Source organism: Macaca thibetana, chromosome 1 (genome assembly GCF_024542745.1).
Source record: "Macaca thibetana thibetana isolate TM-01 chromosome 1, ASM2454274v1, whole genome shotgun sequence".
Classification (NCBI taxonomy): domain Eukaryota; kingdom Metazoa; phylum Chordata; class Mammalia; order Primates; family Cercopithecidae; genus Macaca; species Macaca thibetana.
The window spans coordinates 195,514,303-195,526,947 of NC_065578.1; the positions used below are offsets into that span (position 1 = coordinate 195,514,303).

At 46.3% G+C, this 12,645-nt stretch overlaps 1 protein-coding gene across 7 annotated transcripts in view; it reads right to left on the bottom strand.

Moving 5' to 3' along the window:
- RCSD1 (RCSD domain containing 1) overlaps positions 1–12,645 on the bottom strand; it is a 75,236-nt gene that overhangs the window by 56,291 nt on the left and 6,300 nt on the right. For 4 of the 7 annotated variants that reach the window (XM_050768342.1, XM_050768335.1, XM_050768321.1 and 1 more), the window contains exon 1: positions 8,218–12,398. The exons of the other annotated variants lie outside the window; for them this stretch is intronic. In XM_050768342.1, the coding sequence (XP_050624299.1) occupies positions 8,218–8,235 (18 nt within the window). In that variant the 5' untranslated portion in view covers positions 8,236–12,398. Of the gene's footprint in view, positions 1–8,217; positions 12,399–12,645 lie in introns of those variants that run through there. 7 annotated transcript variants of the gene reach the window in all.

Here is a 12,645-nt window from a genome sequence, read left to right on the forward strand (position 1 = left end):
AGGATCCAAGTTTTATTACCTTTTGTGTCCAGAATTCCCAGCAGAGAACCTGACATAGCGGGCACTTTAAAAATATTTATTAAGCAAGTGAGTGAGTGATTGCTTCTACTCTCAAACCCGGGCTATTCTTGCTCAGGACTTCAAGGGATTTCCTAGAGGACAAGCCCATCACCCTCTAGAGTTCAGCCCAAACCCTCAGGTGCTCTGCCTCCATCCCTGACTCGTGGGTGAGATTCTTGGTGCCCTGGTGTCCCCGGGCTCACTGTTGCCTACACCCCATCACTGGTATGTAACTTCCCCCTATCTACAGCTGCTCCAGCGGGAACTACCATATGATTGCTTCATTTCCAGGGTGTCCACACCCCTTTCCTGTGCTACCCTCCTGTCCGCTCCCTGCTGGTGGAGGGGGAACCACAGGACTTGCTGGAATGCACTGGGAGGAAAGGGCTCTTTGCTAAATAGGCTTAGTGGAGGGCTCTCACCTCACATCTCCTCCCTGGCACATCTCGCTGAGCCTGCAATTGTGCACACCAGGTACATACAGTGAGTCTTTGCAAAAGGAAGGAAGGCCAAGGCCGATTTGGCAATGCTCATCAAGAGACATTCATATCCTTTGACCTAATAATTCCACTCCTGGGAATTGGTTCCAGAGAAATAATTCAAAAGAAGAAAAAGGATACATGTACTGTTTATAGCTATGTTATTTGTAATAAGGAGAAAGTAAAAGCAAATGCCGTGTTCCAAAATAGAAAAATGATTAAATAATTATGATATATTGGTATAATGGAGTGTCATGAAGACATTTACAATGAAAACATGACTATGAGGAACAAGAATACTGACCTGGAAATAATGTTAAGAGAAAAGATAGAGTACAGAGTTGTATATATACTGATTACAATTATGTAAGAATTATGTATTTGGCTAAAATTAATAAAGATATGGAAAACTGGAGGAGTTATATTATGCAGGATTGTCTTTTTATTCCAACTTTAAAAAATAATAAAAGAGATATAATTAACGGTTTCAAGGAAGCAAAAAAAAAAAAACGAAAAAGAAAATAGTTATGTTAAGATGATGAATTTCAAATCTTAAAATATTTAAGATAAGCTTAATTTTAGCTAATTAATATTTTAAAACAAAGTGACTAGAAACTAGAGAAAATGTCTTGAACAGAGTCCTACGGCTTTCTAGAAAGAATTTTTATTGGTTGCGGTCTTATCGTTGTTTTGTTTTATTTTATTTTTGAGATAGGGTCTTACTCCGTCACCCAGGCTGGAGTGCAGTGATATGACCACAGCTCACTGTAGCCTCCATCTCCCAGGCTCAAGCAATCTTCCTGTCTCAGCCTCTGGAATAGCTGGGACTACAGGTGCACCACCATGGACTGCTTTTATTTTATTTATTTATTTATTTAGTTAGTTAGTTAGTTATTTTAGAGATGAGGTCTCACTGTGTTGCCCACGCTGGTCTTGAACTTCTAAGCTCAAGCAACTCTCCTTCCTCAGCCTCCTGAATAACTGGGACTACAGGTACACCACCATGCACTGCTACTTTTTTTTTGTAGCGATGGGATCTCACTATGTTGCCCAGGCTGATCTTGAACACCTGGGCTCAAGTAGTCCACCCTCAAGTAGTCCAAAGTGCTGAGGTTACAGGTGTGAACCACCATGCTTGGACCCTTGTTTTAAAAATAAGAACATGCCTCATGCAGGCCTTCCCAATGCATGGGTTATAAATTATTTGCTGTGGAACCCACAGCCTGATTAACACTAAAAGCACTTAAAGACATGTGCCTAATGAACAAGTAATTCTGTTGCCTCTACCCCCTTCTCTCTCTCTCTTTTTTTTTTTTTTTTTGAGATGGAGTTTCACTCTTGTTGCCCAGGCTGGAGTGCAATGGCACGATCTCAGCTCACTGCAACTTCCGCCTCCCAGGTTCAAGTGATTCTCCTGCCACAGCCTCCCAAGTAGCTGGGATTACAGGCATGCACCACCATGCCCAGCTAACTTTTGTATTTTTAATAGAGATGGGGGGTTTCACCATGTTGGTCAGGCTGGTCTCGAACTCCTGACCTCAGGTGATCCACCCTCCTTGTCCTCCCAAAGTGCTGGGATTACAGTGAGCCACCACACCGGCCTCTATGCGCTTCTCTACTTGGCTACCACTACCCCAGCTTTCGGGCTATGCCCCGGAAGTTCCGAGGATCCTATTTCTCTTGAGGCGTCCATTCCCTGAGCTTGAGAAAGAGCTCTGGAAAGGAGGGGGTCACAGAAAGGAGAGTCCTGGGGAGAACGCCTAGGCAGGATTAGAAACTCGAGCATCAGGACAAATAGCTATGGCATGTGGGGCTTAAAACCTAGATGATGGGTTGATAATTGCAGCAAACCACCATGGCACATGTATACCTATGTAATAAACCTGCATGCACGCATCCTGGAACTTAAAGTAACATAAGAAGAAAAAGAAAAAAAAAGAAACTCTAAGTCTCACACAAAATTGAGTCTTTCTACTTCTTTTTCTTCTTTTTCTTTTAGAAAAGTGTTAGCTTATGGTCGGTTATAACTCCCAAGCCCTCTTTCACTGTCCTTAGTCTTCTTGGCATTCCTCAAATGTGAGGGCTGTCCCGAGCTGTCCTTGGCCTGCTTCTCTCCTCATAGCCGCCGCTCACTACCCAGGCCTGCGGTGAACCACTGCTGCGCAGATGACCACCCAGCTGCGCCTCAGCCCAAAGCCCTCCAAACTCCACTTCGGAATTTCCAACGGGGTGTCCTGTCAATGCCTCCACCAAAACTCAGCCTCTTCCGCACCCCCAACGAGTAAAATTCTCCATGCTCCTAGATGGAAAACGCAGTCATTCTGATCGCTTTCTCTCTAACTCTGCCCCTGTGACAGTCTCCAACCAAATACCAACTCTGCACTGTGGATTCTTCCCACAGCTGGTTTCGCAGCTTCATTGCCTTTCCATTCTCAAGGCCACCTTTCAGCGGTGCCTTGGCCTCTCAACTGGTATTTCGGCTTCTAGATTAATCAATGGCCCTCCAGTGCTCCTTCCATCGCGTGAGCCCCACTCTGCAAGGACCTTCATTACAGACTGAGGGAAGTAGGCAGCATCAGTGCTGTCTCCCTAGTGTGTGCACCACCTCATTGCATCCAGTCCTTCCAACAGTGTTTACCCTCCCACTCCCCATCCGCTGTGCACACACATGCGCACCCACACCCACACATGTGGGTTAAGAGGTCCTCCACCCTGGTCACTTAGGGCACTCACAGTTCCCCATGGGCCTCCTTCATTCCTTCTCATCACACTAGCTTCTCACCACCATCCCTTTCTTTGCCCCTTCATTACTAATACCTGTTTAAAAAAATTCTTCCTAGTTTTTGGTGGCCACTCTGATGTCACCCTATCCCAAGAAGCCTTCTTCAGTTGCACAAGTTGAGAATGTCCTTTCTCTGTGAAATTCCCCAGCCTCATGGTCTTGTTCCTTATATAATACTTTAGCATATCCTGTGCCCTGCTTTATCTAGGGACACATCTTATCTCTTGGCACCACCAGTACTAAACCTCCAGCTTATTGAGATACTGTCTTTATATTTCACTCCCTTCAGGAATCTAGACAGCATCTCTCATACAGTAGGCCCAATAAATATTTGTGGAACAAATGCATTCATATTTCTAAGCCAGGTCTGTCCTACGCTGGTGCATGAAATTTTCCTAAAGTTAGGCAGAGGATTTTACATTCATCCCTGTTTAATTTTATTATGTTGGTTTTGGCCCAGCATCCCATCCTGTATAAATCATTTTGAACTTGAGTATGTCACGTAGCATATCAACTGTCCCAGCTGTGGGTCATCTGGATTCTTTCTATTTTTCATCCAAGTCATTAACAAAAATGTTTAACAATCAGGGCCAAGGATAGAGCCCTGTGGCCTGCCACTGGAGACTTTATTCAGGAAAGACCTGGGGTCCTTAATCAAAATCCTTTAGGCAAGGTAGTTCAACCTGCACTGAATACATCTTGTCAAAAAATCCTTTGTAATACAAGTAACATGACCACATGAGAAATCAGAATACCCTTGTTGGCATAGGAAAGCACTCAACTCCTTAAGCCCAGTCGGAAAGATCAGGACTGATGTCAGCTTAGATAGGGAGAGGGGCTCTGGTTTGAATGCTTAGCCTCTTACTGTTCAGTCCTTGCAGCTGTTTTAGCAGTCTCCGAATCCCACGCTGTTCAGCTCCATAGCAGGGGCCTCCCCACAGAGGTGTGAAAGGTAAGGAATTGCCAGGGTACAGGCAACCCAGGTATGTGAGGGGAGGAAGTGGAAGGGAAGCTCTACTCCACACTGCTCTCCTTCCCATTTCTTACCTCCTCCTCTCACTCATCTACCACGGTGAACCCACAAAATACACTTGCCATTTGCTCTCCTTCCCTCCCTTTCTTTGGAATTTATTTATTTATTGTATTATTATTATTATTATTTTAGATGGAGTTTCACTCTTGTTGTCCAGGATGGAGTGCAATGCTGCGATCTTGGCTCACTGCAACTTCTGCCTCCCAGGTTCAAGCAATTCTCTTGTCTCAGCCTCTCGAGTAGCTGGGATTACAGGTGCACGCCACCACGCCCGGGTAATTTTGTATTTTTAGTAGAGACAGGGTTTCTCCATGTTGGTCAGACTGGTCTCAAACTCCTGACCTCAGGTGATCGTCTGTCTGGGCCTCCCAAAGTGCTGGGATTACAGGTGTGAGCCACCGCGCCCAGCTGAAATGTATTTCTTGAGCCAAGGAGACTCCCTTTTTCTTGCAGGTCTTGGCTGCCCATAAGCCTGACACTTGGATTTGCTATTCTATGCCCAAGGCTCCCCTAGTCTCCCAGGTTCTAGTATGGATTTGTGTGGGATACTGTTCCAGCATTGCCCCCAAGACCCAGCCTCCTACAGAGATTTCCCAGCAGAGTTTTGCATGCAGGATGCAGTAACCACCCCTCTGTGAAACTCTCAGGCTGGAGGAGAACTTCAGACGTCCTCTTGTCCATCCCGTGTCCCAGTCAGAGCTGCACCAAAAGCACAGAGGTTGTTCTCTTCTAAATGATTACAAAAGCCTCTTTCCTTAATCAATAAACAATTACATTACACCTAATATGTACCAGGCACTAAGCACTTTACACAACCGCTAACTCATTTACACCTCATAACAACCCTATCAGGTAGGTGTTATCATTATTTCCATTTTACAAATGGAAAAACCAAGCCACGGAAAGGTCACAAGCTAGTAAATGGCAAAGTCAAACTCAAACCCAGCCATATGGCTCTCTGTGCTCTTAGCCCTTAAGTTATTGCGCTGCCTCCCCATGAGGCATATGAAGCCTGCATTCCTGCATCTACTCACAGGATGTGTTGAACATACATTATGCTCATCACAGGCTGTTAGGACCTATGATGGGGATTTGCAGAGCTTACAGTTTAGCTGACCCGATATGAGAAAGTACTTTGAAAATAAAGTGTGGTAGAAGTGTAAAGTATTTTTCCTATTACTGTTGCACAGCTTAGAACTTCCTTTATGCTATAAAAAGCCTCTTCGTCCTATATTGGAAAGGTTCACTTTGCTCATATGCACCAATGCCACCCTCTTTGCCTTTCCTTCTGCCACCTTCCACTAGGCACAGAGAGTGAAGACACACTCAGGATTGTTACAATGTTTCACAATATCAGTTTAATAAATACTAATAACACCACCATCATGCATTTGTGAAAGAATTGAACATTTCAAGGTACTTTCATAAGATATTTATTACATGTATGATCTTACTTCCTTTTCAAAATAACCCTGGAAAGTAGGTAAAGCAGGTGTCAGTTTTACAGAGCGGGGAACTGATCGGGATCCTGAGGCTAGTAACTGACCCTGAACCTAAAACCCAGGATTGATGGTCTTTCTCTGCATGGCATCCCCCTTGGTCTATTACAAATTCAATAATGAGGCAAAGAAAGCCTTAAGGGAGCAGAGGGCAGTCTGTTGCTACCATTTCTTCAACTTCTACTGCCTAATTCCAGTGTTACTCACAGGCTTTCACCAACTCCTTCCTTAGGGACAAAAGGTAGGGCTTATGTACAAGGCTTATGGGAAAGAATGGTGAGTCTAAGTGTTATGTAACTACATGTAGAAAAAAGGCATAGATTCCCTTTCACCAAGGAGGAGGGCGTTCCAGTCAAAAGGTGTGTGGACAATTCTATGCTGCTCACATAGCAATAAAGACGTCCACCTCCCAGGAGCCACCTAGGCTATGAGCTGTAACTCCTGGAGGCCTGGTCCATGGAATTGGCTGTTCCAGGGCTAAGAGGCTTGAGAAACAGTCTAAACAGAGGCCCTTAATGGCTTATGTTTACATTTCTCTGATATGTTTTCCTGCATATCTGCACCCCCAGCTTCTTGTTCAAACCTACTTGACTCTCTCAATCACCCCCAAAGCACGAAGAACAGTTGACATCATTGAAAACATTATTTGTGCTTGTGAAGCAGTTTTCATTTCAATCTGCAAGAACATCTCCGACCACAAAAGCTGTGTAAGACTCAAGCGAATGAGCCCTGAGTGGTGCAGATACACGCTTTCTCCCTCAGCTTTTCCCCCCTTGTCAGCCTGAAAGACACAGTCTTACTTCCAGACACAGCTCAAAGATCGCCTGCTTTGTGAAGGCTTCTAAGACTCCACCAGGCCACTAACAATGTTTGTGAAGTACTTCTAGCTCTCATCATTTGGAGTCCATGAGTGGATGGTACTTTCTGCCCCTGTGGTTAAGTGGAGCCACGTGGATAGTTAGCAACTTTCCAAGAGAGAGCATTTAATGGCCAGTACGAGTCCTTCAGAACTTTCCTTCCTTCTGCCACGACAATCAGCAAAGGGGTAGCTGCTCCCACAGCTTAGGTCTCAGAGGGAGGACAAGCAATGACCCAGAGCAGAGCCCAGCTAACCCTCAACAGACTTGCCGCAGACGTGAAAAGGAAACCTTTGTTGTTTTCAGCCACTAAGATTGTGGCATGGTTACAGCAACACTAGCCTGTCCTATGATTTATGAAACAGGACCGTTTACTCACTGCCTTTTCAGAACCAATCACACTGTTTTGTAGTTATTTCTTTCATTTATGTCCCTCTTTACCTTCAGACTGTATGGATCTTGAGGGCAAGGATTGTGTTTTATTATTGTTATTTTTTTAAGACAGAGTTTTACTTTTGTTGACCAGGTTGGAGTGCAATGGCGTGATCTCGGCTCACCGCAACCTCTGCCTCCCAGGTTCAAGCGATTCTCCTGCCTCAGCCTCCCGAGTATCTGGGATTACAGGCATGCACCACCATGCCCGGCTAATTTTGTATTTTTAGTAGAGACGGGGTTTCTCCATGTTGGTCAGGGTGGTCTCGAACTCCCGACCTCAGGTGATCCACCCGCCTGGGCCTCCCAAAGTGCTGGGATTACAGGCGTGAACCATGGCACCCAGCCAGGATTGGTCTTATTAATTCGCATTTGGTAGCTTCTTGGTACATGTCTCTAAATAAATGAATGAAGGGATGAATGAAAGAATAAGATAGGTGAAAATAGGATTTTATAATCTTGCTAGGCATGATCCTTTACAATGGTGGTGGTGATCCTAGATAATCTTGAGTGGCTCTTTCCAGCCTGCTTACACCATAGTTATCTCCCTGAAAAGGGACCAGATGAGTTGGGGATGATCCTCATGGCTTCATGGAAATGCTCCATGGCGGCCTGGAGACAGACTTTCCCTCCCAACTGCAGCTCTCTGAACAGAGAATTATAGCTGAGACCCAAGCCACTAGGGGTATGGAGGACACAGCTGTGTATACGGGCTACCTAAGAGGCAGGAAATTAGTCACACAACAGGTGTCAATAAATATTCCTTGGTAATTTGCACCCAAGGCACTAGTGGGGGCTCGCGGGGTGGTTATAATATAGCTTAACAATAACCCGGGATTCATTCCACCAATCCCCAAGTCCTTTACCTCTATATAGATAACATGTTGCCTGCGATAGTGGAGTGAGTGGTGACCCCCTAAAAGATATGATAATTTCCTGGACAGACACAGTGTCTCACACCTGTAATCCCAGTGCTTCAGGAGTCTGTGGTGGGAGGATCACTTGAGTCCAAGAGTTCGAGACTAGTCTGGGCAACATAGTGAGACCTCGTCTCTATTAAAAATACAAAAGTTACCTGGGCGTGGTGGTGCATGCCTATAGTCCCAGCTACTCAGGAGGATGAGGTGAGAGGATCACTTAAGCCCTGGAAGGTTGAGGCTGCAGTGAACCATGATTGTGCCACTGCACTCCAGCCTGAGCAACAGAGCAAGACCCTGCCTTGAGAAAAAAAAAAACAAAATAAAACATATGCTCACTTCCTAATCCCTGGAACCTGTGAATGTTACCTTATGTGCAAAAACAGTCTTAGCAGAGGTAGTTACCAATTTTGAGATGAAGAGATCATTCTGGCTTATTAACATAGGTCCTGATCCAATGACCCAGGTCCTTATAAGAGACACACAGAGGAGAAGGTGCGGCAAAGATGAGGCAAAGACTGGAGTGACGTGGCCACAAGTCAAGGAAGCTGGCAACTACCAGGAGCCAAAAGAAACATGGAATGGAGCCGCCCCTTGAGCCTTAGTGGGGAATGAGGTCCTGTTGACTCCTTGCTTTTAGACATCTGGCCTCCAGAACCGTGATAGAAGACGTTTCTGTTGTTTTCAGCCGCCCAGTTTGTGGTAATCTGTTACGGCAGCAGCCCTTGCAAACTCATACACCTGCCAACTCCAATGGCATCAGATTCTCCACCTGGGCAGCATTTCCGCACTCTATAGCAGCCTGGAGTGCCAGGCATCTCTTTGAGTCTCCCATTTGTTTCCACAAGGAAAACAAGCATTTGGAATCATCCTTGTTCTTCTCCTCTCCAGTACTTAAATTCAGGCCTTTGTGAGGGGATTCAGGCATGACTGGACAACAGGGGCCAAGGGGCTCCCCCAGAAAGATCCCTTGAGGGCATCAGAGAACGTAAGCTTAGTAGAACAAGGTGTGGCGCTGCAGCTAGGGTAGCTGGGCCCTCCTAGCTTCAACTCTGGGTCTCTTGGCATTTGTTAAAACAATGAGAATGGGCTGGGCATGCCGGCTCACGCCTATAATCCCAGCACTTTGGGAGGCTGAGGCAGGTGGATCACCTGAGGTCAGGAGTTTGAGACCAGCTTGGCCAACATGGTGAAACCCTGTCTCTACTAAAAAATACAAAAATTAGCTGAGCGCAGTGGCAGGCGCCTGTAATCCCTGCTACTTGGAAGGCTGAGGCAGGAGAATCATTTGAACTGGGGAGGTGGAGGTTGCAGTGAGCTGAGATTGCACCATTGCACTCCACCCTAGGAGACAGAGCAAGACTCTGTTTCAAAACAAACAAACAAAGAAAAAACAAACAATGAGAATGAAAACGGTTCTTCTCCCTGCCCACCCTATCCCCACAGAGAGTGGTCCTTGCTAGGGAAGACCTAGAGAGCTGAGCACTACTGTGTGGAGGACTTCAGAGAGCCAAGAAGACAATACACAGAAATGCGAAGTCAATAAAGTCATTATTTATGAGTCCATTTAAACAGGCGGATCAAAGGCACCCTAGTGTGCTGGGAGTCAGAGGACCTTGTTTTTTTTGTTTTTTGTTTTTTTGTTTTTGCTTTTGTTTGTTTGTTTGTTTTGAGATGGAGTCTCGCTCTGTCTGGAGTGGAGTGCAGTGGCGCGATCTCGGCTCACTGCAAGTTCCGCCTCCTGGGTTCACGCTATTCTCCTGCCTCAGCCTCCTGAGTAGCTGGGACTACAGGTGCTTGCCATCACACCCGGCTAATTTTTTGCATTTTTAGTAGAGACAGGGTTTCACCATGTTAGCCAGAATGGTCTCGATCTCCTGACCTCGTGATCCGCCCACCTCAGCCTCCCAAAGTGCTGGGATTACAGGCTTGAGCCACCACGCCCACCCAGGACCTTGGTTTTAACTCTTGACTTGGCTACTAACTGACTTTAAGTACGACCATTGGTAAATTACGTATGTTCAATTTCCTCATCTTTAAAATGAAGGGGATGGAAGAAATTGCTATGGTTCTCTCTTGCTCTCAAAACTCCAAAGTCCCAAAAATGAATTTGGAAAAATCTTCCTGGTTTGCTTTAGGTATGGGCAGCAGTTTCACCCACAGACACAACTGGAGCCTTTCAGAAGTCTTTTAGCTGTGCAGAGGAGGGCTCGGCGTAAACCTGTGCCAGGCCTCACAAGCGCCAAGCCTTGAGCTGGCTGGCCTCCGCCGTGGCCTGGCCTGAGCTGGAGGAAGACTGGCCAGGCTGAGGGGCATGTTGTCTCCCTGAGAGCCCACACAGGCACTGTGGGGGAAGCCAGAGTTTCTCCAGAGCAAGAGAAAGAACAGGGGTCACAGGATCCCACTCGATAGGGTAGGTTCAAATGTTAGAAGGTTGGTAATTACCTTCTAGACCCTGGGCACATTATTTAAGCGTCTCAAAGCCTCAGCATCCTTTCCTAGAAGACTGACATAATACGACTTTATGAAGATTAAAAGAAATCAATTTGTGCATAGCATCTATATATAGTAGGCATTCAACAAGTGGTAGTAATTACCATGACAACAAGCTTTAGGTCTCTCCCACACTGACATCGGTGTGGCTGCTCAGAAACGAGTTTCCCATTATTCATCAAAACATCTCTAAAGCATGACAAGCCAGGAACCTGAGGCCTGGGAATATGCTTCAGATATGGAGGTTATGGTGGATGGCCCAGCACGGTGGGAAAAGTGTATGTTTAGCTCATGTGTTGGGAATGTACTATTGAAAGTCTAGGGTCTAGGCTCAGAGGAGGCCCAAAACCTGCTGCGGCACATTGTGAGATGCAAATGCTCTGTGACCTGTGGCGTGGGTGCCTGGATTGTGCAATAGCAGCCACAAGGCCCAGTGGCACTGCTTACTGGGTTGGGGCTGATGCATGTGGTTGGCTGCTGCTCTACAGTCCACCCTGGTGCATGCCTTGGCTGCCTCTGGGCAAGCAGGAGACACGCTGGCTTTTCCGGGGGTGTAGAGAGTGTGTGGCCATAGGGAAAGGAATGAGCGGAGCTGCAGGTGGAGGTGTGCGTGGGAACAGAAGAGAGGTGTATGCGTGTGTGTATGGTCTATTCCTAGAGCTCTCTGTCAGAGAAGGTAGGAGGACTTGGGGTGGCTTTTGGTGAGCTTGACCAAAGGCATTCCCTTGGGACCTGGAGCCTATTTCAAATCAACTTCTCTAGCTGGAGCCTTTGGGGCAGGCCCCAGGCAGACACGTGCCCGCCATTAGATTGAGGTCTCCTGTGTGTTCTGCACCCTAGGGCTGCCAGGAGGTGGGGGAAGAACAGCACTTGTGGAGGAATCCCCAGCACAGGAAACCAGTTTTCTCTACCTTGTATTAGAGGAGCTTTAGAACGCCCACGCACCTTAGAACTTACCAATATTCTATCTTGCATGTTTTTATGTCATGTCATTTGGGTATATCTTGTTTCCCCAAATAGAAGAGAGCTCCTTTTAGGGCAGGAACTGCAACTTACATTTCCTGTACTCCCCACCTAGTTCTCAAATATCTTTATCTTGCTTTATCCTCCAGGGATGAACTACTCATTATCTCCCATGCACACCATGCTGTTTCTTGCACCAGTAGCTTTGCTCTTGTCACTCTCTCTGATTAGAATGCTCTTCCCAATTTTCTGCCCTTGGTTAGCTCTTACTCACCCCTCAAGATTCAACTCAGAAATTATTTTTAGCAGGAAGCCTTCCCTGAGCCCCAGGCTGATGTTCCTCCTCTGTGAGTGTAAGCTCTCATCCCTGCTCTGCAATAATCTGTTTAGGTGTTTGTCTCCCCTCTTAGACTGCAAGTTCTTCAAGGGTCAGCAAGCTGGTAGATATGTACCCTTTTAGATCTGCAGTGCCTGGCAGGCAGTAAGGACTCAGTGTGTGCTTACTGAATCTAACTAAAAAGCTAGTGCATGGGCCAGGCGTGGTGGCTCACACCTGTAATCCCAGCATTTCGGGAGGCCGAGGTGGGTGGATTACCTGAGGTCAGAAGTTCAAGACCAGCCTGACCAACAAGGTGAAACCTCGTCTCTACTAAAATACAAAATTAGCCGGGTGTGGTGGTGCATACCTGTAATCCCAGCTACTTGGGAGGCTGAGGCAGGAGAATCGCCTGAACCCGGGAGGAGGCTGCAGTGAGCTGAGACAGTGCCATTGCACTCTAGCCCAGGTAACAAGAGCAAAACTCCATCTCAAAAAAAAAAAAAAAAGAAGAAGAAGAAGAAGAAGCTAGTGCCTGGCATGCTGTGAATCATTAATGATTAATGATAAAAGATTCAGCCTGGGAAAGAGTAGTGATTGCTCTCCCGAGTCCAGGAGGTTGGCCCTGGCATGGTACAAACAGGTTCAAAACAAAGGGCTGGAGACATCTGTGATGCTGACTCAAATTTTTCGCTGGGGATAATGTCTGTTCCAAAGTCCAGAATTTCTCAGTGCCCCCATCTGACAGCTCCAGCTTGGAGGCTTCTAATACTATTCATTAAAGATAGACTCTAATGGCAACTCAGACAGGTCT